Source organism: Xiphias gladius, chromosome 18 (assembly GCF_016859285.1).
Source record: "Xiphias gladius isolate SHS-SW01 ecotype Sanya breed wild chromosome 18, ASM1685928v1, whole genome shotgun sequence".
Lineage (NCBI taxonomy): Eukaryota > Metazoa > Chordata > Actinopteri > Istiophoriformes > Xiphiidae > Xiphias > Xiphias gladius.
Window position 1 is genome coordinate 2,296,942 of NC_053417.1, and position 26,604 is coordinate 2,323,545.

At 39.1% G+C, this 26,604-nt stretch overlaps 2 protein-coding genes across 3 annotated transcripts in view; one reads left to right on the top strand and one right to left on the bottom strand.

Moving 5' to 3' along the window:
• The first annotated feature begins 517 nt into the window (after positions 1-517).
• On the top strand, positions 518-10,643 carry si:ch73-70k4.1. Its single transcript, XM_040151839.1, has 4 exons — positions 518-765; positions 2,601-2,748; positions 4,359-4,903; positions 9,391-10,643. Exons 1-4 carry the CDS (start codon positions 623-625, stop codon positions 9,461-9,463), a joined length of 909 nt encoding a protein of 302 aa, XP_040007773.1. The 5' UTR covers positions 518-622; the 3' UTR covers positions 9,464-10,643.
• A 5,008-nt stretch (positions 10,644-15,651) lies between these two features.
• The window catches only part of prkcz (protein kinase C, zeta), a 125,206-nt gene continuing 114,253 nt past the window's right edge, over positions 15,652-26,604 (bottom strand). For both annotated transcript variants that reach the window (XM_040152463.1, XM_040152464.1), the window contains exon 18: positions 15,652-16,033. In XM_040152463.1, coding sequence (XP_040008397.1) covers positions 15,946-16,033 — 88 coding nt within the window. In that variant the 3' untranslated portion in view covers positions 15,652-15,945. The remainder of the gene's footprint in view (positions 16,034-26,604) is intronic.

Below are 26,604 nucleotides of genomic sequence, written 5' to 3' on the forward strand. Positions count from 1 at the left end.
TATCTATAGCATACATCGTGACATGTATTAACAAACAGAAACAGATAAATATATGACTTAAACATACTAACAAAAAATCTATTTATATGGACATTTGTCCTCAATGCCTTTGATTGTTTCCCTAGCCCATAATTTTTGCATGTGTCCTTATGATAGGCTATTGGAGCAGTGTCAATCATTTACAGTACATCTGTTTGGGGTTTTCACATGTTTGGTTGATCATTGTCATGGTGCAATTTGATTGGGCCGGCACTACTACAAGCTGGGAGAGATATACTTTATTACCTGTCACATCCAGTCCAGCTGAACACAGGTTTACAGGTGTACTCACCGAAACAAGCTATTTGCATATTCTGGAGTAAACAAACGAAGCAGGAAATTCGTGTATAAGGAGAGCCCACAGTTTGATTATCAAACTATGTTCACATTTTCACATTAGGTTTTTCATATAGCCTATTCATGAATAATATGGTGTAGGCGTGTACGCGCGTGCGTGGGGAATCAACGATGAAAAAGACTTTTTTTCTGATTGGACAGAAACAAGTGACGGTTTCAGGAATAAGGAAGTCTCCGTTACTCAGGCTAGCGCGAAATTTCGAAGCTGTTAAAGCGATTAAAAGACATGGCTGAAAACTACCCCAAGTCCAAACTTAAACGAAAGAAATCCTCTGTCGAAAAGCTTCAACCGGAAATATCTTCCAAGGAAACACTGAGGAGGAGTCATATAACACTCTTCTCCAGTGACATTACCGCAGAGACCGATGGGTGGGTGCTCTGTTTATCGTGTCAACTTTCATGTAGCATTAGCGTTGAAGTTCAGTTGATGAAAACATCCAAGTTCAAACTGTGGCCCAAGCCTATGATTGTTTTTTTGTTTTTGTTTGTTTGTCTGTTTACATACACAGTCCCCGGTTTTATTTAGTGGCTTATACAAAGCCTTTGCCTGGTGAGAAAATGGAGCGCCAACCGAGAGAAAGAACCTCCGTTAAAATTGTAACACTTTTTAATGTTCTCTTGCTTATGTGTTGAAGAACATCACAGACAAAACGTAGTTCAAGACTTCTTACGAACAAGTGGGTGCCACTAGAAAATTCGGCCTATTCGTGGTCTAATTTTAACGTACTATTGTTTAAATACAAAGCTCAACTTTAAAATTGCCTCACATTGAAAGTTCTCTACGCTACATTTTGGTTTAGATAAGACTGTAACTCAGAGGAGACAAAACAGAAATTTAAAAACTGGACATTTTAATTATATGAAATTGGAATTAGTACATGCGGAGTGAAAGATGTTCAGCCTAATACTTTAGAAATATCTAAATCAGTGTGTACCTTTCCAGGATAAGGGTCGTTGGAGTAACAACATGTGGTGTTGCAGCTTACAGCCAGCAGCACTGACTTTAACCTGATTTTGTTATTTCTCCCTACTCAAAACGTCCTGTTCTGGCAAGGAAAGCTCAGACCATATGTGCAATAATAGAAGATGAAATGGAAAAAAAAATAGGGAGAAAAGCAAATGAGTGGTGAAAACCAGAACCACAGTTAAGTAAATGAATAAAGGTTTAAACCACAGTGTGCTGGAAATAGTATTTCATAATCAGATTATCACTTGGAATTTTATATTATTGATTTTAAGCAAATTATATTTTCACCAGTTTTTTAATATTCAAATGGACACAAATAAAATTGTTGTTTTGTTTTTTTTGTTTGTTTGATTTTTTTTTTTTTTTTTTTTTTTTTTTGCAATGCAATGCAAAGACCAAAATGTCAGAGCTCACCGGAGATTTTTACACTAAGTGGTTGATACATTTGACCACATTAGCCTGCCCCTGCACCATGGAACTCCAGAATCAAAATCAAGGAAACAAACAAGTACCAACAAAAAGGGAACGTTATGAGCATAAAAACGGTAGGATTTATTGCAGGGCTGTTGTATTAAATTGCACAGGCGCACCTAATAAAATCATACCTAGCATAAGGCTAAATCCAATGCTGGAACAACATTCATTGAGAGTTTTTAGGAGAATATTTTCTTCCAAATAGAAACACTGATAGATGCCAAAGTAAAAACCCAGGAGAGCAGGCAGATGTAGGGCAGCCTACATTAAATGAAATACATAATAAAGTATTTTACAGTATTTGTTGTTTTGTTTTTTTAAATCTCCTTGTTTATAAAAATCCAGGTACATTTTAGTCTTTACTATCTTAATATACACAGGGTAGGCTCTACATTTATCTAGCTCTTGCTTTGTTAGTTACACAAGCAGACAGTGCACTAGTTCAAAGAGCAGTTTTATAAATAATTCTTTTGACAGATAAAAAATGCATACAAAATAATTCAAAAAAGGAGAGGAAAAACCAACAATCATTATATCCTGCTCTCCCCTACCGGGTGTTGGAAGTTTAAATCTATTTTTTTTTTCATCTGGAAAGTCTTGATAAACTGTTAAAATTCAACACATTTCTTGTGATGTGTAATACTCAGAAACAGGCTCAGTGCGTCGTTGCAAAGGTAGGGCTGGAGTTGCATTAAAGAAGGACAAACAGACTGAACTCATGGTAGTTGTGTGAAACAGAAAGTGTGTAATATGTGGTTTACAGGTCAGTGGTCCCCGGAACAGCGTGGTGGAACAGAGAGCAGCTGCCTGCTGTGGAGAGTCTGTGGGCGTTCACACTGAGGTCTGCTCTGCCGTACCTGGAGAAACAGCACTGGGACCTGGTTCCTGATCTTCCCGAACCATCTACAACGGTATGTTACCATCAAGTGTACCTCATTACACAGTTCCTGTAATGACTATGATGAAACTATCAACAGGACTCACATCAGAGACACACATCATCACACAAAGTTACAAAGGTTTCAAGTTCAGATCTTCAAAAGTTTTCTTTCTGTGTGTTTGCATAGACTGTAGTGATATGCTTCAGTCTGAGAGGTGTAGATTAGTACTACAGATATTTTCATTATAAATTAATCTGTCACATGGAGAAATCTCTCTAGTGTGATGCTCATGCTGATCATTTCTTGAAGAAGTGACTTGATTTCCCTTTAATTCTGTTGTTGTGCACCTCGTAGATAATGTAAAAAACAATTACAGTTTGTAACATGTACTCTATTCTTATTCTAAAGTCTCTAATAGAAAGCATTTACCTCAGCTGCAGAGAGCACCAGGCTTTTATTTTGAACAATCTTATATTAGAAATGGGCCTTTATTCCTAATTTCCTTGTTACCCAGGTATTGCAAATTCAAACCTATCTCCAGTTGTGTGATAAAGTCCGCATAATGTACATTTCATAGTCATGTCATACTCACCATTCCGCTGCTATCAGTTTCTCTTCTCTAACAGAGACCCAGTTTTAATAACCAATTATACCCAGGCATTTCCATGTTGCTGTTTTTGGATGATTACCTTTAATATCTCAACACTTCCTGCAGAGATGTTTCATGTCCTCTAGGGGATAAATCGGCATTAACCATCCCATTTGTCGTAGACTTTGAATATTTTAATATGAAAAATCTACAGGATGTGTTGCATTTCACTGACTTAAGCTTTACAGCAAATGAAAAAGCAGTAAACTGGAACAGATTAGACATGATTACTGATGGTGAATATGACATGACTCTTTTGTGTTACTGATGGAATTAGTGCTATGGAAATGGACAGTATGCTGAATTTACCATGTGAGCTGTTATACATGCAGGTAGTTCCACCACCAATTGCGCCAATGTTTTCTACCAAGCCTTTTTTGTTGGTGCTGGCTCCCTGGTATTACTTGAATACAGGCATTTATTTGAGAATGTACGGTATCAACTCCAGTCATAATACACCTTTTCTTTTTATCTGTGGGGTCTAAAAAAAGTCTGAAGTTGTGAGTTGGCTTTCCACTGGCCACTTCGCTGCATCTGTGTATGCACCACAGTTCTCAAAATACTCCTCCTTTTTCTTTACCAAAAGTGGGTACCACTGGAAAATGTATTGTCTAATGGAAGAAATTATATCTTTGCAAGATGTAAGCTGTAAGTATGCATAATTTGTATTTAAAGTGCTAAACCTCTCTAAAACCTTTGGTATGGTATTTTAAAATATGGTAGCCTGATGTTAGATTTAATTGTTTTTGTTTCCAGTGTTGGATGAATACAAACCATGACTAATTTTGCAATATCCCTCTAGTTGACTAAAGACAAAAACCTTTAATGATTATCATTTCTTTTTTCTTTTTTTTTTTTACAAATATTGCAAACTTAATCATCTTTCTTAAGTTATAAAAACAATCTCCTCTTGTGGTTGCTAAAAAGCTCTTAAATTCAAATGTTGCTGGCACAGAGTCTTGCCTCTGATTTTCTTTCCATGGCTCTTTAGAGATCTACAGCGCTAAAGTTAGATGAACAGCAGTGGTGTGACCTCAGAGAAGAGGTCGCTCCCTTCCCTGAACCTTCTTCAACTTCTCCAAGGACTTCGTCGAGTCCAAATCCTCCCAGGCTCGGCTCCTCACAGCAGGACCTCTCAGTACAGACCCAAGATGTACCACACACCTCTGACAGACGGCTGTCCTCTCACATCAGCAGGCAAAGTCATGATGGCAAAACAGCATCCCTTCAACCCTCCCTCCACAGCTGGGAGGAGGCGGCATCAGCAGCAAGATGCTCAAGTTTTAGGGCAGAAGAGGGCAGGAAAGGAGGAGAGCAAGAAGAAGAGGCTGGACCAGTCGACAGACAGCTTCTCACAAACCGGGTGAACGTCTCTGACAACCAAGTTTCTCTGCAGAAGCAGGGTGAAAATAAAGAGGAGGTGATGAAGGATAAAGAGGAAGAAGAGGTGCAGGGGAGTGTCAGAGGTGATGGAGGAGCAGCACCAGGAGGAGGGCTGCAGAGCTGCCCAATGTGCCTGCTGGTGTTCCCTATTGGGTAAGAGATGCAACACAGTTTAATTTTTTTTTTCACTACAACTGCACAAACATGGATTATTTCTCTTCCATCTCCATTTCTGGAGAAGTGAGTACCTTAGCTTGGAGATTCGGTTCCACACTCTAACTAACTCATTTTTCAACTGCCTCTCATTTCCAGCTATTTCCATGAATTTTGTTCCCCCGCTGAACTGACTGTGGTAGAATCAATTTGGAATCAATTGTTCAAGTTTAAAAGAAGCAGTCTTACAAACATCTCAGAACTACACCCTTGCGCATTCACTCACGCACAGCCCGGAGAAGCACATTCCAGCATTAAAACTGCTCTTTAGTCGTAATACATGTTTTAGTTTCTCTCGTTTTAATTTATGTGCTAGATTGTTATGCTGATTTCAGACTCCTTTAAGGTTATTAGTATCTTTAATATTTAACTTAATTTAACTGTAAATGTCACTATGTAATCAACATTTTCATTATTTATTGTTTTACAATTTAGGATCAACAGAAAATGAAACCAAATCTCATTCAAATGAATTACAAACATAAAACACAATAATTGACTGCTTAAATACTCTTGAATTCAGTGTGTAGTCCAGAAACCCTCAGCGTCATTTGCAACCACGAGTTAACGTGGATCAGTTAACTAAGGGTGCTTTCACACCTAAGCTGTTTGGTTCAGTGAAAACTAACACAGGTGCGTTCGCTCACTTAGTTTGGTTTGGAAACTGTTAATTCTGTTTTGGAGCTGAACTACAGTAAATCCATCTGATGATTGTGAACTGTTCAGAAAACAATCTTATAATCAATCTGTATAAGTAATTAATATATTTATGTAAAAATAATTTAGTAACCATGGTAACATGTATGTGTGTTAGCATGTGAGAGCAGGCATTTTCCCTGATCAGTCAGCAAAAAGCAGTCAAAACTGTGGTCTGCTGTCTTTGTATCATACTCTGTGTACTTTTTCAGTTCATTAAGTCCATTAAAAAATGTGTTGCATAGTGACCCTTCAGTAATACTCCTGTTATGTTGCTGTACAAGATGCCTTTTTTTGGTCCAGTATCTACCTGTTATTGTTAGAAACTACTAATACAGCACCACTAGTGATAGAAATTAAGAGATGTAAAATAAATGATTTTATTGAAAAGGAGAAAGTAATGTGAACTAGCTAACATATACAGCACGTTTGTCTGTTACATCATTAATAATTCAACAATTATTTGATGGCTTCTGTTATTTGTTTTTTTGTTTTGTTTGTTTTTAAGGCAAGGATGGCTGCATCACATATGTAAATATGGTCATAGTATGTAATGAAATCAAAAGCATATTTCTGTGCGAAATTTACATCATGGTGAAAACATTCTGCTGAAGTCAAAACCATAACAGTTTCTATTACAAACAACCAAGTGGTTCCACCGGAAATTCCCATCTCAAGTGAATGCAGCATAAAATCACAATCACCAACTGTGAAACATAATACAGAGCGTGCACAGTACGTTAGTGTTATTATAAATGTAAAAGGATTCAATCACAGCAAATGTGCTACACATTTCCATATTCAGTTGATGGTGCTCGCTCATTCTATTTGAAGTTGGTTGTGCGATCCATATGCCAAAATTGTTTTTCTCTTCCTAGGTCTCTTTCTTAGTGTAATGAATTTGCACATTGTGTTCCATTTCTGACATTGCAGATATGAAAATAGTATAAATAAACTGGATTAAAAAAATTCTCAAGAGAAAAAAAGAGACATTAATCGGGAATAAAAATAAATCTATACAATAAAATTTAAAGTTTTTTTTTTTTTTTTTTAATGAAGGAAAGTAGAAACGTAAACAATTTAAAAAAGAATTACAGATGCAGAGTTTACAAACATCACTTAATTCAATGCTTTTAGAAGGTACTAAGTGACTCTGAGTTTGGAAAAATACTACATGGATTTGCTAAGTTACAATGCTATTTATCATTAGCAAAGAGCAGTGTGCAAAACATTCAGGTAACAGCTTTCAGCCAGTGCTGACCATCCCTTTCACTGGTTAAAATGACAAACATTGACAGCGGCTTCTCATATCAGCTGTTGCTAGTTAATGTTAATTCAGTGAGTACACTAATAATAAGCCAAAATAAACTGTTGTCAGATTTGTGTTATCTCTATAAAGCCAGCTGGCATCTGTACTAAGCCAAAGATCTTTCGTGAGGGAGGAACTCCACTCTTTAACACCATGATACAATTGTGAGTGTCTGTTTTTCCAACAAGCACGTTTATTCATACAGCACCTTTTAATGAGCAATGTCACAAGTGCTTCACAATAAAGACAAGAATCAAATAAAAGCCAGAGTAACATACATGAAAGGTAGACATAAAGAAATATGCTAAGAATATAAAAAGTATAAAATAATTTAAATATATAAATAACTAAACAAAAGCAAGGCTAAATAAGTGGGTGGACCCTGGAGAGGCAATTCAAGGCACTGGGTCCACAAACAAGCGCACACAAAAAGCAATCCAAAAATACAAGCATTTGAAAGAGTTAAAATACACAAGAAAGCGTTAAAATACACAAGGATCGAATACAGTGGCTAGTCCAACACCACAAAGGCACATAACATTTTCTCAAAAAAAAAAAAAAAAGCAGAAGTCAAAATTACAAGTGAATTAATTGACTCAAACTGAACTGGATTGAGCCTGAAACAAGCAACAAACCCTGATCAGATTCCTACTGGTGATGTGGAGCTGCACATCTCTCTGTCCATGCAACACTCTAAAGATGATCACAGGAATTTTGAACTGGATTCTGAATTTGATGGGAACCCAGTGTAAAGAAATCAACATTGTGTGACATGAAACCTTTTGGAGGACTTGGGCAAAAATGTGGCTGCAGCATTTTGGAGCACTTGCTAAGACAGGAGAAAAGGGAATTGCAGTTGCCAAGATGGGAAGAAATAAATGCCTGAATAATCATCTCCATCTCAACTAGGGACACAATAGGCCTGAGTTTAGTGATGTTTCTCAGCTGCTAGAAACAGGAATAAAGCAAACAATTTACATGCTAGTCAAGACTCTCAGTCTGGTCCATAAACACAGGGGGTAGGTTTAACAGAAGAGGAAAGAGAACCAAGACTTCCTGTCACCTTCTGGACAAAGCCAGCTGGGGCAGAAATAAGAACTTCTGTTTTGTCAGCATTTAGCTGTAGAAAGTAATTAACCTTCCAGTTTTTATAGAATTTAGGCAATTATTTAGAATAGACAGATTTTGCAACATTTGAAGGCTTAAAGGAGATATTCAATTGAATATCATCTGCATAGCAATGATAAGTCCTCTTTAAAAAGGCTTGTCATCTGACCAAGAGGAAGCATGTACAATGCAAACAGAATCGGACTCAATACCAGATGTGTGTAAATATACGTAACAGATTGGACTCGATAATGGAGATACCTAATATTAAAGGACTCTCATCAGGATCTGGGCCAGAAAACTTTGATTGGGACATTCCTTGTGGAAACAGTCAAAACATGGCTCTGTCTGTGCGTGAATAATCCTGTCCTTGTGCTGCATTCGGTCTGGTCCTGGTCTGACCTAGTGGTTCTTGAGCCAGGGTCTGTGTATGTTGGCCTGGGCTACAGCACCAGGCTGTTCTCCCTCGGCAGGTCTCCTCCAGAAACAGTGATTTCCTCTGTGTTCACTAACACAGAGGAGGGCTTACCTCTGCTGCTGCTTTTACTCTTTTCATCCTCCATTCATATTCCTTTCATACTGTATTCGCACACCTGTGTATACTATTTTAAATTATTTGACTTAGAATTATATTCATTTTCCACTATCAAGTACTGTAAATAATCACTTTTTAAGTGTCAGTTACCGATCAGATTCAGCTCAAAATTTTTTTGTCACATATCTACTGACATTTCCAGCCTCAGCTTTAGATTATGTTTCGTGCTAATTAGCAAATGTTAGCATGCTAACACTAAACGAAGTAGGTGAACATATTATACCTGCTAAACATCAGCATGTTAAAATTGTCACTGGGCGCATGTTAGAATGCTGATGCATTTAGCTAAAAAAACCTTTGTTATATTAGAGCCTCACAGAGCTGCTAGCTTGGCAGTAGACTCCTGTTGTTGTCCTTCCACTCAGACAACAAGAATCACCATAAACTAGGTCTTAACAAACATGCCAGGATGTGATCCGTTTGGCTTTCAGCACCCTGACACATTCAGGTAAAGCTTGAAATGCTTTGTTTTGCAGGAAGAAATCAATGTGGCTTTCGTATCAACAATGGGCAAAATGTAGTTGATATTCGTCTATTTACATACATCATTTTATTTCAAACGCCTAATAAATAGGATTGACAGTATATGTCTAAATGCCAGTAAAGTTTTCTAAATATCTGTTGGGTTTTGAAAACCCAACAGACTGTATGTATCAGTATGTAAAAGTGTGTGTTCACTGTCAGTAGCAGTAGTGGGTCTCCTTGTTCCTGTCATTCCAGGTCCACCCAGATGGACTGTGACAGCCACCTGGCCCAGTGTCTGTCAGAGATGAATGTGGACATGACCTGGTGAGCCCTCAGGATGCTATGCTGGCTGCTGTCCAGGAGCTACGAGCAGCCCAGATGCCCCACACACTCCAGGATCATGTCATATGGAGGAAACACCCAGAGAGCAGCTCGTACAGGGAAGACTCACTGTACAGTGAGGTTCTGACACCTTACACAGGCCCTACACTGAGAGAGGCACTCTTGATGGGAAAGAAAAACATTCCTGTCATGAAAGAGGGTTTTTTTTTGAGAATTTTACACTAGGTGAGCTTGGAAAGCTCTGGCCGCAATAACTGATGACCCCTCTCAGACGACCTTGCTGTCATATTTAAATTTACCCTCTTTAGACATTAGATCCCAAATTGTGCTCTACTTGAGCCGGTCCACTTGGTCTCTGATGCCTTTGATTCCAGCTGGTCAAGAGGATCTCCAAACTAATGTGACAATCCAACCTGCCTCATCCTCTAGGAAATGAAAGACCAAAATTGAACCAGACCACATCCTCCTGGCAAAGCTGTTTTCATAAAAATATATTAGACTGATTGATAGAGACAGTTATTTTCATAGAAAAGTGAAATTCGAATTAGACAGCTGCGCGGAATTAACAACTGACAAATTTTGAACCTAAAAAGTTACACAGCTTGCACTCGGCCTGGATGTTATCAACATTCAGTAGAGTTGTTATGTTGTGATCACAATGTGTGATTTTACTGAATTCCATCGAAAAGATTCCTAAAGAGCTAAAGATTTCAGTCACTGAAGATTTTGTCTTGTGTGCAGGATGTGTGCTCAACAGTGGAACCAATTTGCTGCATTTAAAATCTGTACACAACTATTTTCCGTAGAAGAGAGTCGCCAGTATTACCCCGCGAGCACGAGGTCGGGCTTTCCCTCCACAGCCGCACCTCTCTATGCCTCTCATTCAATTGACCACACGGCAGCTGACACAGATGTGAATGAGCTTCTAACATTCCCTCTAAGTTACCATTTTCCAAGTAAATATAACCGAAATCACAGCACAGCTGTTGTCTTTAACTTATGTGCATGGTGATTCTGTCAGACGTCGTCACAGTAAGCTTGGCTAACCATGTGCTGACTCCAGCTATGAACTGAATGAAATTGATACTGGCCTTCTCATCCCACTCTCAGAAAATATGTTGAAGTTTTGAATTTCTTGAAATGTATTAAAAATCATTTTAACTAAACCATGTTCTGTTCGTTCACTCTACTGTAAGTCAACTTCACCTTAGTGAAAACAATATCTGATGAGTTCTGGCTCATTGCATTTTTCACCATCACAAACATTGAAGTTATTGCATCTGAAAAAAAAACCCTTCACACATACTTTGGAAATTTTCTATTCTCTCTGAAAATATTTTCAAAATGATTTGTTTGTCTTTCTCTGATTGACTTCCTCCAAATGTACTTGACAAGATGTGTACTTTAGATGGTTATTATGCACAAGTGGTGGTAAATTAATCTGCACTTGCCTTAGTATATGTACTGTGGAGTGTGTCTGATGAAATCCACTAAAGATTCAACTGCAGATTTTTTAATATTAATTTCTAGTAAACAGTTCAAGTTTATTTTCTCTGTATCAGCTAAACGAAAATGGTGTTAGATGATGAATACTGGTTAATTGCACTTTCCAGTCTCCCAGTATGAACACAGTGAGTCCTGATCAGAAGATGTGAGGATGCACTGGTGTGTGAGGCCAACTCCCAGGCAACACACACACAAAACTGTAGCATCTGCAAAGATTTTTCTGCCATTGTGGGCAAAGAGGAAGGACTCAGTTCACGGAAAACCAGTATCATTTTTAATAATTACACATATTTACAAAGATGTGATGAAGCAAACCTAAGCATATCCCACCAGCAGTATGTTAAAAGAAAAATCATGGAGTAAGTTCATTCATTTTTAGATAAAGATTCTTTGTTTCAGATGTTTGAGTGGCCTTCATTGTTCTGTAATGTGATTTCAAGGACTCCCAGTTCATCTATTGGTCCCTTTTAAAAAAAAAAGAGTGACACTAATATATCACCTGGTGAGCCAAAAGAGCAACAAAAAAAAAAGACATTACTAAAATGCTGCAAAGGAGATGGAGGTTAGGGGGTTGGTGGATGGAGCTTCCTTGAATGTTGAATCATTTCCAGCTTCTTCAAGTGCGTGTTCATTGTGCTGGATTAATTGGTGACTGTGGAACTGCTTCATTATCTCTGCTCTCTATCTGTTCCTTGCCTGCAGCTAACTCAGACCCTTCGACTCAGGATCATGTATAAATCCTATTATGTGGTTATCAAATTAGCTTGGGTCAGATTTCATCATATAATTTCCAGCCAATAGAGAGCTCTCTTTCCTCGAGAGTCCACAGTCATCAACACAATGCTTATGAGAGGCAAGGCGTTTTTTTTTCTGTTGGTGACTTTAATCCGTGCTCATAATTGATATCCACTGATGGGTTGTGCATGTGTTGGATTTTATCCCAGCCTTTTAGCAGCACATGGCTCCTAAATTTGGTTAGAAATATGCTGCTTGCTGTGTATAAAGGTGGCAGTACAAGAAGTTAAACTTGCCTGAACTAAAAGCAGCCTAAAACTTCCCCATATACAAGAAAACTCATGGCTTCGTATTGTTTTTGTACACACTCTGCACCAGCGTCTGGGGAAATGAAAATTATGATTTAGAAAAACCTTTGATGAATCATAACTCTGCAGAAATGAGCTAAGAGCTTGGCAGGCTGAACCTCCAAACCACTGATGGTAGAGCGCTGGCCACCATGTGTTAGGCTGACTTTACACGGGGCATCTGTCTGCTCACAGCTACAGGTTACAAACTAATCCAGAACCTTCGAAGTGACAAACCTAATTCTTGATTAGGGCTGGATATTAACTCAAATTGTTCAATACTGATGCTAATACCATACTCAAGTTTCAGTACCAATACCAAAACAGTACTTTTTGTTGACACCTTAGCTTGAGGAATATAAACATGTTTACGCATAACTTGTTTAACAAAACTCCTCAGTACACTGGTGTTAAATAACGAAACTTTGTAAAATATAGTCTGATGTGAGAAATGTTTCCTGATTTAGATCAAGACATACGTGACCTGACTAAGAATCTGATCATGCATTTGGCGTCAACTTTTGATACCTGACATTTTTCAATAGCAGCTGCTACAGATACATGTGGTGCAGTGCTGACTTCCGTTAACCAGCCCTATTCCTGATACTAAGGGAGGGATATAGTCCAAAGACAGACAGCAGATGCACATGCGGCTCTATTTAAACTACGCTGGGTGTCTGCATACACAGACGTAGTCCCATTTGTCCGCATGGTCTTACATTTTGGACTGTACACAATAGCAACGTTCAGACATGGACAGGTATGAATTTTATGTTGTGCTGACACGTGACTGCAGCCCGGGAGCGTTAGTGCCTTTTTCCCCCTGGACCTGCGGCCTGGCTCAGTACGTATGAAGAGTGAAAGCTTTTCTTAAACTCAGACCCAGTCTGAAGAAGCACAACTGGGTCAAGAGCAAAACCCTCGGTTCGGATTCTGACTAACCTCCAGAGTGATAATCTGTAATCCACAGCTACATCGTAAACTGCCCATCTAAAGCTACAAGCTGCAGGTTCTGGAAGCCGAGCTGGCACTTCCATGAGACTCGAAAGCAAACCCCTCCCTCCCCCTGCTCCGGTTTCACCCAGCCCTCCGCCTACATCCTCGTCGCGTTCGCTGTCTGAGCTAGTGCAGGAATCGGGAGCTCGCTAGCCTGTGAGCCAGCCATAGCGACGTCTTCCAGCAGCTAATACTAGCCTGAAGCCTCGGTCTGAGAGGAGTAGTAGACCACAAGTCCGTTCACGTAACGAGTGAAAGCCGTAACGCCCACCTCTGACAATGGCCGCCTCTGATTGGTTAGAAGGGCGAGGCTCGCTAAAAACCGTAGCAGGGAATATCTCTGCCCTGCCGCCAGGCTGTTCAATGAGTCTGGGCCACAGAAGACTGAGAACACCTCTCCATGTTAAGATACTGTATGTTTTGGATCATACTTCAACTAAACAATGTTGGAAAAGGTCACATACTGTTGCTTTAACAATTGTTCAACTTTAGTTGAATAAAGGATTCAATCAAATGCGTCACATGTATAGTTGAGTCACATACGTGACTGAACTAGGGTTGTAATTCACGATTATCATGATCAATAATTTACTAATGGTTTTTGAGTTCTTCAATTAAGTTTAAGTTATTTAGTGTTAAGTCTTTAAATTTCTATAAATGATGACAAATGCCCATCACAAGTGTCAAAATTATTGTCTATGGGTCAGCTCCTGGATTAATCAGTTATACTGTTGGAGCAGTAAGTGGAAAGCCTACTTCAACTGAGGGGAAGAAAATATCAATAAAAAAAGTGTGAAGTACGAGAACTAAAATAAGTAGAGAAGCACTGTATTACTTTCCGTGTGCAAAAGCAATGAAACATATGAGTGAAGGGAAACCGTGGTTTAGAAGGGTTCCTGTGTGTAAAGTAATGATGATCTGCCCTTAAAGTCCAACTTAAATTAAATTGCATACCTGCTCTGTAATTTAAATGTCCTGTGTCTTTAAGGAAAAATAAGTACCCTAACTGGAGAAGTTTTATATTCTTGATTCTAAAAGCTGTGGTTTTTATTATTCAACACCACTGCAAACAGAATGCTGTCTGTTTCTGCCTGTACACTACAGTCACCAGTGAAAATTTGTTTATATTGTGTCAGTGCCCTTGTCAGCTGTCCGTCAAACAAGTACACCGGCTGCCCACTCAGAGGCTGGGAGGCTACAGGATCTCTGAAGACCTTATTTTTCATTGTAACATGATTTCTGACAGAGACTATTTTTGTCATTTCATTTGGCTTTTATAAATAAAGGAACAGTCTTACAATTTAAGTGGCACTCAGCTGTAGTTGCATCCAAGTTGGACCATGTAAAGTCAGCCTTAGTGCAGAGATGGAAACACACAATGAACCCAAAATAGAAATGGAGACACGTTTCCACCAGACAGAACAACCAACCGGTCACATGATATTTTCAACCGGCTGCAGATGGTCACGCAGTGGCAGCTGGTGTGGAAGAATCTTAGCTCGGCCGGCACGCCTGTACACACTGTGGAGGCCAGAGCCAATGAACTGCTTCATTTTTCAGCTGAAGTCCTGATATAATGTTTTTCTAAAGCTGCCAGAAAGTGATCGGCAGCGAGTACGCCATGGCCTTTATACAACTGTATACTGGGTTTTTATCCCAAACTGTATAGAGGACAAAATTATAGCTTGGCATTGGAAAAACTCTTGGTAAACAGGACACAGTTTTCACTATTAAATATCTATACATCAAACTTTGCCTTTGAGCGTTTCGTCTCTCACTGCCACCAGTTTTAGTCATTTCTGATGCTGGCTAACATGTAGAACTGACACATTTACAAGAATGTGTCAGTTCTACATTGATTATTTGAATTGATTCATGGAAAAATGAAAAGATTCAGTCGTGTCAGGACTGAGGCAGGCTACTGTGCTCCAAATGAATTGATTTCCCTCAAAATTTGAACAGATTGGACCAACCCTGGCAGAGTCTAGCCATGAATTCAGTTGGTCTTTACCTGCTGAATCCATTATGGGTGGAGAAATGTTCAATAAGAGATAAGTGCATTCAGAGACAATGTAATTAATTTGATCTTTGAGGCACTTCTTAAATAAAAAGTTTTCACCCAGTTAGCTATTTTTCCCCCGGCTGTTTGTGAAAATCACAGAAGATAAAAAAAAAGAAAGGTTTGTGATTATAGATGAAAATGTGCCACTTGAATCAATAAAAAGGCAATGTTATTTTTGGGTTCACTACCTACAATATAATATACAATAATAACTTATTTTTTTTTCCTTTGTCATTGTACATTCTTGTTTCGTGTGAAGCGTGCCCCCCCCCACAAGAAATTAAAAAAAAAAAAAAGAATTAACAAAGAAAAAGTAAAAAGTGCACATAAAATTTCAAGTTCTTCAGCAGAACTGTCATATTCATCCAGGGATGTGAGTCGGGTTGAAATGTGTTCATGATGGCAGGCACAGAATTAACAACAGCTCTCTGTTCAAATTACAAAGCCAGTCATGCTTTGACATGAGGATGGACATTCTGACAGGAGAAAGGAATGAAGCCGAAGGAGAAAAAAAAAGAAAAGGGGAAGACAATGTAACGACAGGGAATGTTCCTGTCGTTCTGTGTCTTTATTTTCCTTGTAGATACCAAGAAAGAAGAGTTTGGTACCCCAACAAAACAATATGAATCGTTCAGGAAGGAAACTCTCCTCCCATGCTCCTGTTTGCTTTGCCTTTAGTATGCCAGAGAGTGAGTTCATCCTCCCCGTTGTCCTTTGCTCTTCGTCCTGCTTGCCTTTCAGAGTTGGCTAGCGAGTGGTTTTTGGCTGAGATGGCAGCTTGGACAGACAGTAGGTGGGCGAAGGAGGAAGCTCGTCTCTCCTTCATACAGACTCTTCTGTGGATAGCAGCAGGGGGTTGATGTATTCAAATCCCTCAAATTCTGTCTGGTCTATTCTCTTGATGACGTCCCTGAGGAGAAGGAGACGGAAAGAAGAATTAGTGGTGTTGTTTCATCACAAACCCAGAGCACAATGCCATCCGCAGCAGCCCTGGATCAAGTTCTGAACAAAGGCGGGGACAGATTTGAGTTTCACAGCACTGACAGAGAGAGCTCCTAGAGCAGCTCCAGCAGTTCTACTTCATGTTTTTTTAATCAATCTGACACAACTGGTTAGTAATTCACTGATCCAACTTTTCCACCCCAGTCCTGATTTCAGTACCTCAATCCACTGTATTTGCAGGTCGAGCATTAATCGAGGCAAGCTCACTCCTGGGGGCGAAGTAAGTCTACGCAAATTTTTTGCGTCAAGTCCAGTTCTTTTGAACTATGTCCTGCAAATCATCCTGTTGACCAATAGCAGTCTACTACAGTACAGAGAAAATAGAGAGAAGCTTTGGCAGCATTTGTGCCTGACCGGCTACAGCAGTTCCCCAGCTAGCCCTGTGAGTAGTTGCTATGTCCCCAAGCTTTTAGAACCAAATATTTCACGCGCAGATTAATTTTACTGTATTGCTTTCTAGTGTGACCTGGACTTAATGAGGTCAATATCGATACTGGTTGTTAATCAGACTGGGGCATCCCTATAACTGGTATTCATCACGGTTCCAGGAAATCTGACTACCTCTGTAGCGTGTAGGCAGCTATGAGGGATGCAGTAATGGTCCTTACTATGACAACAAGCTCCTTGCTCCATCTTCAATTGAAACTGCTCAAACAAATTACATGCAACTTGTACCAATGTGTCAGATGATGCATTGTCCTTGAGGCCCAACATTTCCTTCCTCTTAAAACATGTGCAACTATCAATCATGAGTATAATGTGAAACAGTTGGCAGGAATGTGTATCACATTAGATGTGTATCAAGATACAAACAAAATAGGCAGCCTCTCATCAAAACACCAGCAGTGGTCAAAAACTTGCCCAAAACGGTATCTTTAAATAACATGATAAGCAAGAAGTGTTTGGGCTAAATAGGTTAAGACAATCCCTTCAGTCAACTAACAATCGTTAGTGTCTGATCAAAGTGTAGGTTGGCAAATAAAGTCTGGATAGATAAGATCATATCCAAGATGACAGGGTGAGAGTTCATATTATTTTCAATATGCTGACAAGGAAAGGCAACTGTGCTTTTGGAATTGAGTTTTTGGATAGTAACTGGGGGTGGGGTATGATAGATTAGGACTCAACAACAAATCAAAACATTCATTCCAAAACCTGAATGTATTTGTTAGAAAAATGTACATTTAACTTTGTCACCAAGACACATGTTAGATGTAAAACTGGCTATAAGAACTAAAGTAACTGTAAAAAAAATGTTTTTCAAGACAGAAGTTGGCAGCAATGAGAAGTGGTCTGCTTTTGGGAAAGAGACTGGTGACATGTGATTGAAATTGTGGGGTTTGGTTTTTTTAACAGTGGCTGGGACAGATTTCCTTTGGTGTTTGTATCTTGGTTTTCACTACAGACACAACTAATTACATATAGATTTTTGTTTTACTTTGCTTTTATTCCTTTCAGGATGTTAATTTGCTTCAACCATCACTTTATTTTGTTCTAATAACCCATTGTTTTGGTATTTACTGTATATAGCTATAAAAGAGGTTTGGATTATATTCACATGTGCTAAGCAAGGTGTTTACATTGCTTTGATTATACAGCAGATGGTCTTGTATGTTTTCATCTGCTCAGTGCCTTTTTTAATAACTTTAAAATTTACATGACTAAAAATTGCTTTTAAAAAATAGACTTAATCACAAAAAGTCATTTTTTGTTGGTACCTGCTGCCACTCTTCTGCAAAAAATCTAAACATGCTTCAGTTGGAAACCACTCGATGAGCTGATGTTTCTTTGTCAGTTTCTCTCAGCGTAAATCCTTAAAATCCTGTTAAGTGACATCCCTTAGTACATGATTTCAAGTGAGACAGAAGGAACACTGTGTAGATTAATCAGCTTATCAGTGGAGAACTCAAACTGCTTTTTTGTTTTTTGTTTCCTGACTGTGCTTACATTAACAAATGCATAATCATAGTTAAATAGAGCAGAACCCCATAACTAGTGGGCTCAGACTGGCTGGGTAAAAATAAATCTACTCCCTTAGCAACACTGCTGGCTTCTTCTCCTGTAGTAACAGGCTGTTTACTCATCTCTCCCCTTCTCTCTCTCTCTCTGTGTGTGTGTGTGTGTGTGTGTGTGTGTGTGTGTGTGTGTGTGTGTGTGTGTGTGTGTGTGTGTGTGTGTGTGTGTGTGTGTGTGTACTTGTACTTCTATCTTTGTGAGGACATTTTGGGAAAGTGAGGACATTTTAGGAGGCATTTTAAGACTTGGTTTTAGGGTTCAGGTTAGAGGATCAGTTTTAGGGTAGTGGTAGGGAGTTGGGGTTAGGCATTTAGTTGTGATGGTTGAAGTTAGGGTAAGGGGCTAGGGAATGTATTATGTCAACAGGTTTCCTCAAAAAGACAGAAGTTGGTGAGATGAGGAACTGATGTCCAAAAAAAAGGCCTCTTGCTGGGAAAGGCTGAGAGGCTTACTCCCTGTAGACACTGAGCAGGGGGCTTTGAAGTTAAAACAATAGGTGCGTTCACTGGACTTCCCCCTGCTGTACCAGGTGGGTGGGAGTCTGTCTCACTTTTGGGGCCACCAGCAGTGTCAAACAGGTTGCAGATCCCACCCACATAGAGCACCAGGACAAGTGAATGAAATGCTACAATGTCTTTCTTTCAGTTTGCCGACTAGCATACTGATGAAGCAAATATTTTACCTCCATCTGATCTCATGTGAAGTACTCTCACTGTAGGAATAGTTCAACCACCAATACAACAATTACATTTAGAAAATCATGTTTTTTCTATTTTGGAGTTTTGGAGAGAACAGATAGGCAGAAAGAAAGACCACGAAGAGGGACACATAAAAGAGAGGGGAGAAGGTTTGGGAGTTGACCAAAACAAACTGTGTTCAACCAATGTAAATGTGGCCTTTCTTCCCTGCCTTGGATGACTTGAAAGCATTACCAGATGCAGAATGAAGAGGAAAGAGTCTGGAAGGGACAGAGAAGGAGGGCAATAAGAGGGAGAGACAGAACAAGCAGAAGGCAGAAAAGATTGAGGATACCTAAAGAGCATTTCAACTGGTTTTTGAAAACAACACACATTTTGTACCAATATCAAGAAATCAACACTTTTCTTTGGCAGGGGCTCCTTAATTTTAAAATCATGACATGCAGTTATTGATCATACTAGATTACCAGAGTCTGTGTTCTGACAAGACTAAAGGGTTGACAACATAATATTTATGGAAAAAAACAAGACCATTGGAAACTAAATTAAATAATAAGTAACCTCTGAAAATGAGAACTATGATGAAATCTATTACATCTTTTATTAAAGAATTAAAACTAAATGACAATTTGAAAGACAACTGGAAGGCCAAATTAATTAATTACTGTTTAAATGCAAAGTCTGCAGGCATCTGTGGAATCACACACTGTAGCTCCTGATTGGTGAAACAGTTTCCTCTGCTGCCCAAAATGTCTCTTGTTCAGATGCTGATTTAGCAGCTTGACCTGTTGCACTGTTGTTAATAAAAAGCATGTTGCATTCAGTAACATTCAGTGTCTGTCAGTAATGATATGTGACGTTCTTTGAAGAAACACATTTATGGACTAATTTTTCTATAATCCACTGAGAATTAGACAAGAAGTGGCAACAAAACAACTGTTATAACAACTCGTGTTGCTATCAGAAGGAATGAGTGAGTTTCAGGATTAATCTTGACAGTCAACCATCTAAATCTTCCTCTAGATGTTCCCTGAAGAAATTTAACTATTATTGTTGTCCAACATTCAGATTCTGAATTACTCACTGCTCTGCAGTAGACAGCACAGGTAGCTATGGTAATTATAGGTGAGCACAAATGAAAGAGAGAGAGCAATTCTGTTAAAACAGAGAGAGTTCGTAATGATAACTGGGTTTACTGAGGAGAGTCTGTCTTTTGTATTACCACAGAGCAGAGGGACATGGATGCTGTTTTTCAGAACAAGTAAAAAGTGCCTTTTCCACTAACCTCCAATGTTGTCAGTTTGGACAAACAAAAAGTAACCGAATTAGAGACTGGAACCTGCCCAACCGTCGTAAAAGTAGCCAAATGTTTTAATTTTCATTTAGGAGAGGGTTTTTTTTTTAAATTAAATATGAGCTCATAATCAGTATAGTTAAGGGTCAAAGCACTGAAGGTGTGGGAAACCTATTTCTTTTTTGTTCTGATTATTTTTCTTATTCTTCTTCTCTGGTAAAAGTGATAAGGTAGCAAAAACTGTAGGCTAAGGAACACCAAGACTGGCAGGTTGGTTGGAAATTTAACCCACTATTGAGGCACATAAAATGACAACACACTGAGCTCAACATGGCGCGGTAATAGTCAAATTTATATTTTCGCAATTATCCTGAAAACATCTTGGCCTAGATCAATCTGTCAATCCGTTGCAATTTTACTCATGAGGATAATGACCTATCAGCCTGAAATTCGAGACACATGTTCTTGAGTTTTCATTAAGCTTACGTATTAAAGCGAATTTTGCTTAACCTATTCGGGGTGCCACAAATGCGGCACGTTTATATCTCTTAATTGGCTAAATGGATTCTTACGAAATTCAGTTTGCACAATCAAGGGTCATGATTCAGTTGATGCAAAAATAAATAAATAATAAAATTTGGTAATGATTAATTAAAGTGGGCATGGCTTATTACACTGAATCAAAATTTCTAGAAAGAAAATCGCCTATACATCCTACAGAGCTGAAATTTTTTTAGCACATCCTATAGTGTGTGACAAAAGTTTTGCTCACTGCAACCTATAGTCAATTCAGAAGACTTTCATTCTATATTTTTAAATGATTAATTTTTTTCTACAGTCTTTTGGATAATGTTACATTAGTCTTTACTTATACTGTATGAACGGATGTAAACTTTTACAAGAAACAGGAAGTATAATGTTACCATGGATTCAGTGTGTTATGCTGTGGGCTACAACTTGAATATATATATATATATATATATATATATATATTTGTTTAAATTACATTTGACAAGTATGTCAAATGAGCTTTTAGCAGTTCCTGTTTGCTATGTACTATGGGATATACTAACAACTAACAATGAATTACTTTCATTCTGAAGAAAACTTTGGAGTCATAAGTAGAGGATTTATGGATGTTTGTTTTTTAAGGACATTGGAGATGATATCCTTGGAAAGTGTAGGTCACACTTAATCTAAAAATATGTGTATCATGTCTGTGTTCAGAATTGACTGAATTACGACTCCGATTTTGACACAAATTGCTGCAGTCGGGTGCTAAGGGTTTTAAAGTAGCCTCCCTTAATGTCCTCCATGAGCAATGCATCAATGCCACTGCTTCTGCTGGAACTGTAGATCGATTTGTGGAGTAAACCACAATAATTAACTTCCCATTTCTTTCAGAACACTGGCATTGCAACTTTCCCTTTCAACTCACATAGTATTTTTTGGCTCATGTCTCTCCCTCTGCTCCTCTCCGTCAAGTGTCCTGCACCACCTTACAGTTTGAAAACCTCTGTAATATAGTTTAGGTTTTCGTAGTGCTATACTGAGCAGAAAATCGTCCAATCTGGCAACACTGCTAACCTCACCATACACAAAAATGACACGTATAACGATAGTAACTGAACACATCAAAGACGGCGACAAATGTAGCCTCAAAATACTTAGGCGATATAAAACTTAAAAACGCATGACAAAAATGAGACTAAAATGTCTCTCAACCACTATACTATAAAACTAACAACAATCAAGTTACTAAGATCGGACCGAAACTAATACAATACAAACAGACTAAGATAAAAACTAAATCAAAATCAGGTGCCAACATTAAAACTGTAAGAAAACCACCGATGTTTGATGTAAGACGTATGGTTTCTGACCTGTAGACTAAGAATAAATAAATGAAATTAATTAATTAATTGCCCAAAACACAGCATCAATGGTGCTATGATAAGCGACAAGTTCACTAGAAAGATCATAGCAGTGTTGCGGTCCGAGCCATCATATTCAAGTCCCTGAAAAAAACCACCAAGGACCAAGAATAGAGGAGACAGGCCCTGGATGAGGCTGCCATTTTTAAGACAGGGAGCTGGCACAGAAAAACTAAAGCCTCTCTCGTTCTCCCCTCACCATATTGGCAAGGGCCCCCAGCAATCCTGGCTTTTAATGTCATAATGTAAATCTGTAACACTGAGGGTTTACCATTTTCTCTCCCAACATGGCACTCACTTCTCTTTCTTCTCGTGCCAAGCCCATCACGAGTGGGAGAGGGGAGACTAGAGAGCTTTTGCATCACCCCCTCCTAGCGGGAGTGGGCGATGTCAGCCTCTCTCCTTGATAACACAGAGAAAAGAAAGGGCTGGGGAGATAAAGTGTGAGACGAGCGGAGGAGGCGTGCGTCTTGTTTTGATGTGCTGTGGTGTTTGATGCCAGGTTGATATCTCCCCTACTGAACTGGCAGTGTGTGCTCCACCCCGTTCTCCCACTCACCTCCCTATTCCCCCACTGTGCAAACATACCTCTTCCACAATTGCCTCCTCAAAAGTCTGTCTGGGACTCCTGTTGTCAAACCCTGTCATAAATGAGCTGGGATGAGCTTCAGAGCCATCTCACTGCAGCCCCTTAATGAGCTGCGAAGCACACCCACTCCAAGGCTGGTTTGAAGATCAGTATCTAGTGAACAGCAAAGGTGGAGAGCGCCTTCAAAAAGAGGGAGAGCCGTGATATTTACCCAAACACATCTGTCATGGGTGCAGAGCATGATGGGCATTTAATAAGGCTCCAATTAACACTGGGAGCTCCTGTTGCTCTGTACCCTGTCATTTTACAATGGTGTAGTTATTGCTTTACATGTCCATAAGTCGCACAAACAGGGAAACACCATGATGGTGCCTCTGTCAGTCTACACCCAGCTAGTGGACTACCGAATCGGTGACAGCTTGAATGTCACATTTAGTTAGGAGAGAATACTAATTCTGCTTCATTTGATGTCCTGAGTGATAGGTTGTAGCATGATCTATTGTTCTCCTATGGAGAAGCAAAGATGCCAAACCTATATATATATATATATGTATACGTGTATATATATATGTATATATGTGTGTATATACATATATATGTATATATACACATATACACATATATGTATACACACACACACACATATATATGTGTATGTATACATACATAAATACATACATATACGTATATACGTACATATATATGTACATACCATACATATACATACATATACATACATACATACATACATACACACACATACATACATATGTATATACACACATACACATACATACATACATATATATACGCATATATACATACATACATATATGTATATACACACATATATATACATATATACATACATACACACACACATATATATATATATATATATATATATTCATACATATACATACATATATATATACATACATAATACAGACACACACACACACACACACACACACACACACACACACACACACACACACACACACATATATATATATATATATATATATATATATGTATATATACACTGCTCCAAAAAATAGAAGAAACAATTTGAAAACACATCAGATCTCAATGGGGAAAAAAATCATGGTGGATATCTATACTGGTATGGACTGGGTAATGTGTTAGGAATGAAAGTATGCCACATCATTTGGTGGAAATGAAAATTATCAACCTACAGTGGGCTGAATTCAAAGACACCCCGAAAAAATCAAAGTGAAATAAATGATGCGGCAGGATAGTCCATTTTGCTGAAATTCCATTGCAGCAACTCAAAATGGTACTCAGTACTGTGTATTGCCCCCACATGCTTGTACGCATGCCTGACAATGTCGGGCCATGCTGCTAATGAAACGACGGATGGTGTCCTGGGGTATCTCCTCCCAGATCTGGACCAGGGCATCACTGAGCTCCTGGACAGTCTGAGGTGCAACCTGGTGGCGTCGGATGGACCGAAACATGATGTCCCAGAGGTGTTATTGGATTTAAGTCAGGCGAGCGTGGGGGCCAATCAATGGTATCAATTCCTTCATCCTCCAGGAACTGCCTGCGTACTCTCGCCACGTGAGGCCGGGCTTTGTCGTGCACCAGGAGGAACCCAGGACCCACTGCACCGCCATAGGGTCTGACAATGGGTCCAAGGATGTCATCCCGATACCTAATGGCAGTCAGGGTGCTGTTGTCTAGCCTTTAGAGGTCTGTGCGTCCCTCCATGGATATGCCTCCTCAGACCATCACTGACCTACCACCACACAGGTCATGCTGAACGATGTTACAGGCAGCATAATGTTCTCCACGGCTTCTCCTGACCCTTTCACATCTTTCACATGTGCTTAGGGTGAACCTGCTCTCATCTGTGAAAAGCAGAGGGCGCCAGTGGCGGACCTGCCAATTCTGGTGTCCTATGGCAAATGCCAATCGAGCTCCATGGTGCCGGACAGTGAGCACAGGGCCCACTAGAGGACGTCAGACCCTCAGGCCACCCTCATGAAGTCTGTTTCTGATTGTTTGGTCAGAGACATTCACACCAGTGGCCTGCTGGAGGTCATTTTGTAGGGCTCTGGCAGTGCTCATCCTGTTCCTCCTTGCACAAAGGAGCAGATACCGGTCCTGTTGATGGGTTAAGGACCTTTTACGGCCCTGTCCAGCTCTCCTCGAGTAACTGCCTGTCTCCTGGAATTTCCTCCATGGTCTTGAGACTGTGCTGGGGGAGACAGCAAACCTTCTGGCAATGGCACGTATTGATGTGCCATCCTGACCCTAGCCAAATCCAAAACTAACGAAAATACAGAAAAGATGAAGAGGGAAAAAATGTCAGTGGCCTCCACCTGGAAAACCATTCCTGTTTTCGGGGTCGTCTCATTGTTGCCCACCTAGTGGACTTGTTGTTAATTTCTAAAACTGATTAACAACCCCCTCTGCTACTTAACTGACCAGAAGTTTCTATCCCAGAAGTTTAACTGACTTGATGCAATACTCTGATTAAAAAGTGTTCCTTTAATTTTTTTGATCAGGTGTATATATATATATATATATATATATATATATATATGTACACACACACACACATACACACAAACACACATATACAGTATATTTTAAGTGTTTGTTATTTCACATCTCTACTATTTGAAAAGAAAATGGTAAAGAGAAATATTAAGCAAACCAAAACTGAGAACATATTGTGTTACTAAGCACACTCACCGTCCCCCAAGCAACACATCGCCCTGAACCTGAGCAGAGCGCAGAGGTCTGTTTATGCTCAGTTAAGATCTGACATACTGCCTTTGCCATTGGTAACTGGATGCTTCCCTCCAGTTCCAGAGGACAGAAAGTGTCACCAGTTTGATTTGGAGGAGGTTGAGAATGAAATGCATTTTATATTCTACTGTTCTTTATATCATGATCTTCGAGTTTAACTTTTCATGAAAATGTCTGCTGGGCAACCCAGCCTGTTTGATATGACAGATGAATGTGGATTACAGTGTGTTTTATACATGTTTGCATACAATATAAAACATATGACATAGATCAGTTTTTGATAAATGCCTATAATCAATGTATGAGAGTGTTGTATGTATAATTTGTTCAGTTTATACTATATCTGATATAATGTGTTCAACACCTGTATACAGTACCATGTACCGACTTCCTTTTTTGTTTGATAGCCTGGGATTTTATTAAACCTCATATTTGAATAGTGAACAGTATATAATCGCCAACTGTATACGGTGAGGTGAGGGTTTTTCTCTAGTGACCTGTCAATGACTTTTCACTGATGAAAAGGATGAAAGATGTTTTATGTGAAACCATTTTTAATCAGGTTTATCAGGTTCTTACCTATTGACTTCTGAAGAAAGATAATAATAATAATGATAATAATAATAATAACAGTTTATTTATATAGCACTTTTCTTAACAATGTTACAAAGTGCTTCACAAAAAGAAATTAAAACCAGACAAGGCAAGAAGAACATAAGCACAGAGTAAGTATAAAACAATAAAAAAGAATAAGATCAAACAAATACGAATAAAACAATACAAATAAAAACCTATGTCAAACTTTTCCAGAAGCTTTCTTCAAAGAGAAAAATTTTAAGAAAAGATTTAAAAGAAGCTAAAAACTTACTGTGTCAATAGGCAGAGAGTTCCATACTGTGGGGACTCTAATGGTGGAAGCCCAGTCACCCTTGATCACACACTGTGATCTGGAACTAACCAGCAGGGCTCCATCCGTGGATCTCAATGGTCGAGAGGGCACATACCAGGTCAATAAATCAGAGAGGTATTTAGGAGCAAGGCCGTTTAAGGCCTTAAAAGTGAGCAATAAAATTTTAAAATCAATTTGAAATCTAAAAGGGAGCCAGTGTAGGGGGGAAAGCACTGGGGTAATGTGTTCATGCCTCTTTGTCCTGGTAATGAGTCATC

What these genes read in the sequence shown, in the direction of transcription:
- si:ch73-70k4.1 (XM_040151839.1), top strand. Translation starts at nt 623, where the DNA reads ATGGCTGAAAACTACCCCAAGTCCAAACTTAAACGAAAGAAATCCTCT. An exon ending in ATTACCGCAGAGACCGATGG is followed by an intron (nt 766 to 2,600) that starts GTGGGTGCTCTG and finishes TGTGGTTTACAG; the next exon opens with GTCAGTGGTCCCCGGAACAG. An exon ending in TTCCCGAACCATCTACAACG is followed by an intron (nt 2,749 to 4,358) that starts GTATGTTACCAT and finishes ATGGCTCTTTAG; the next exon opens with AGATCTACAGCGCTAAAGTT.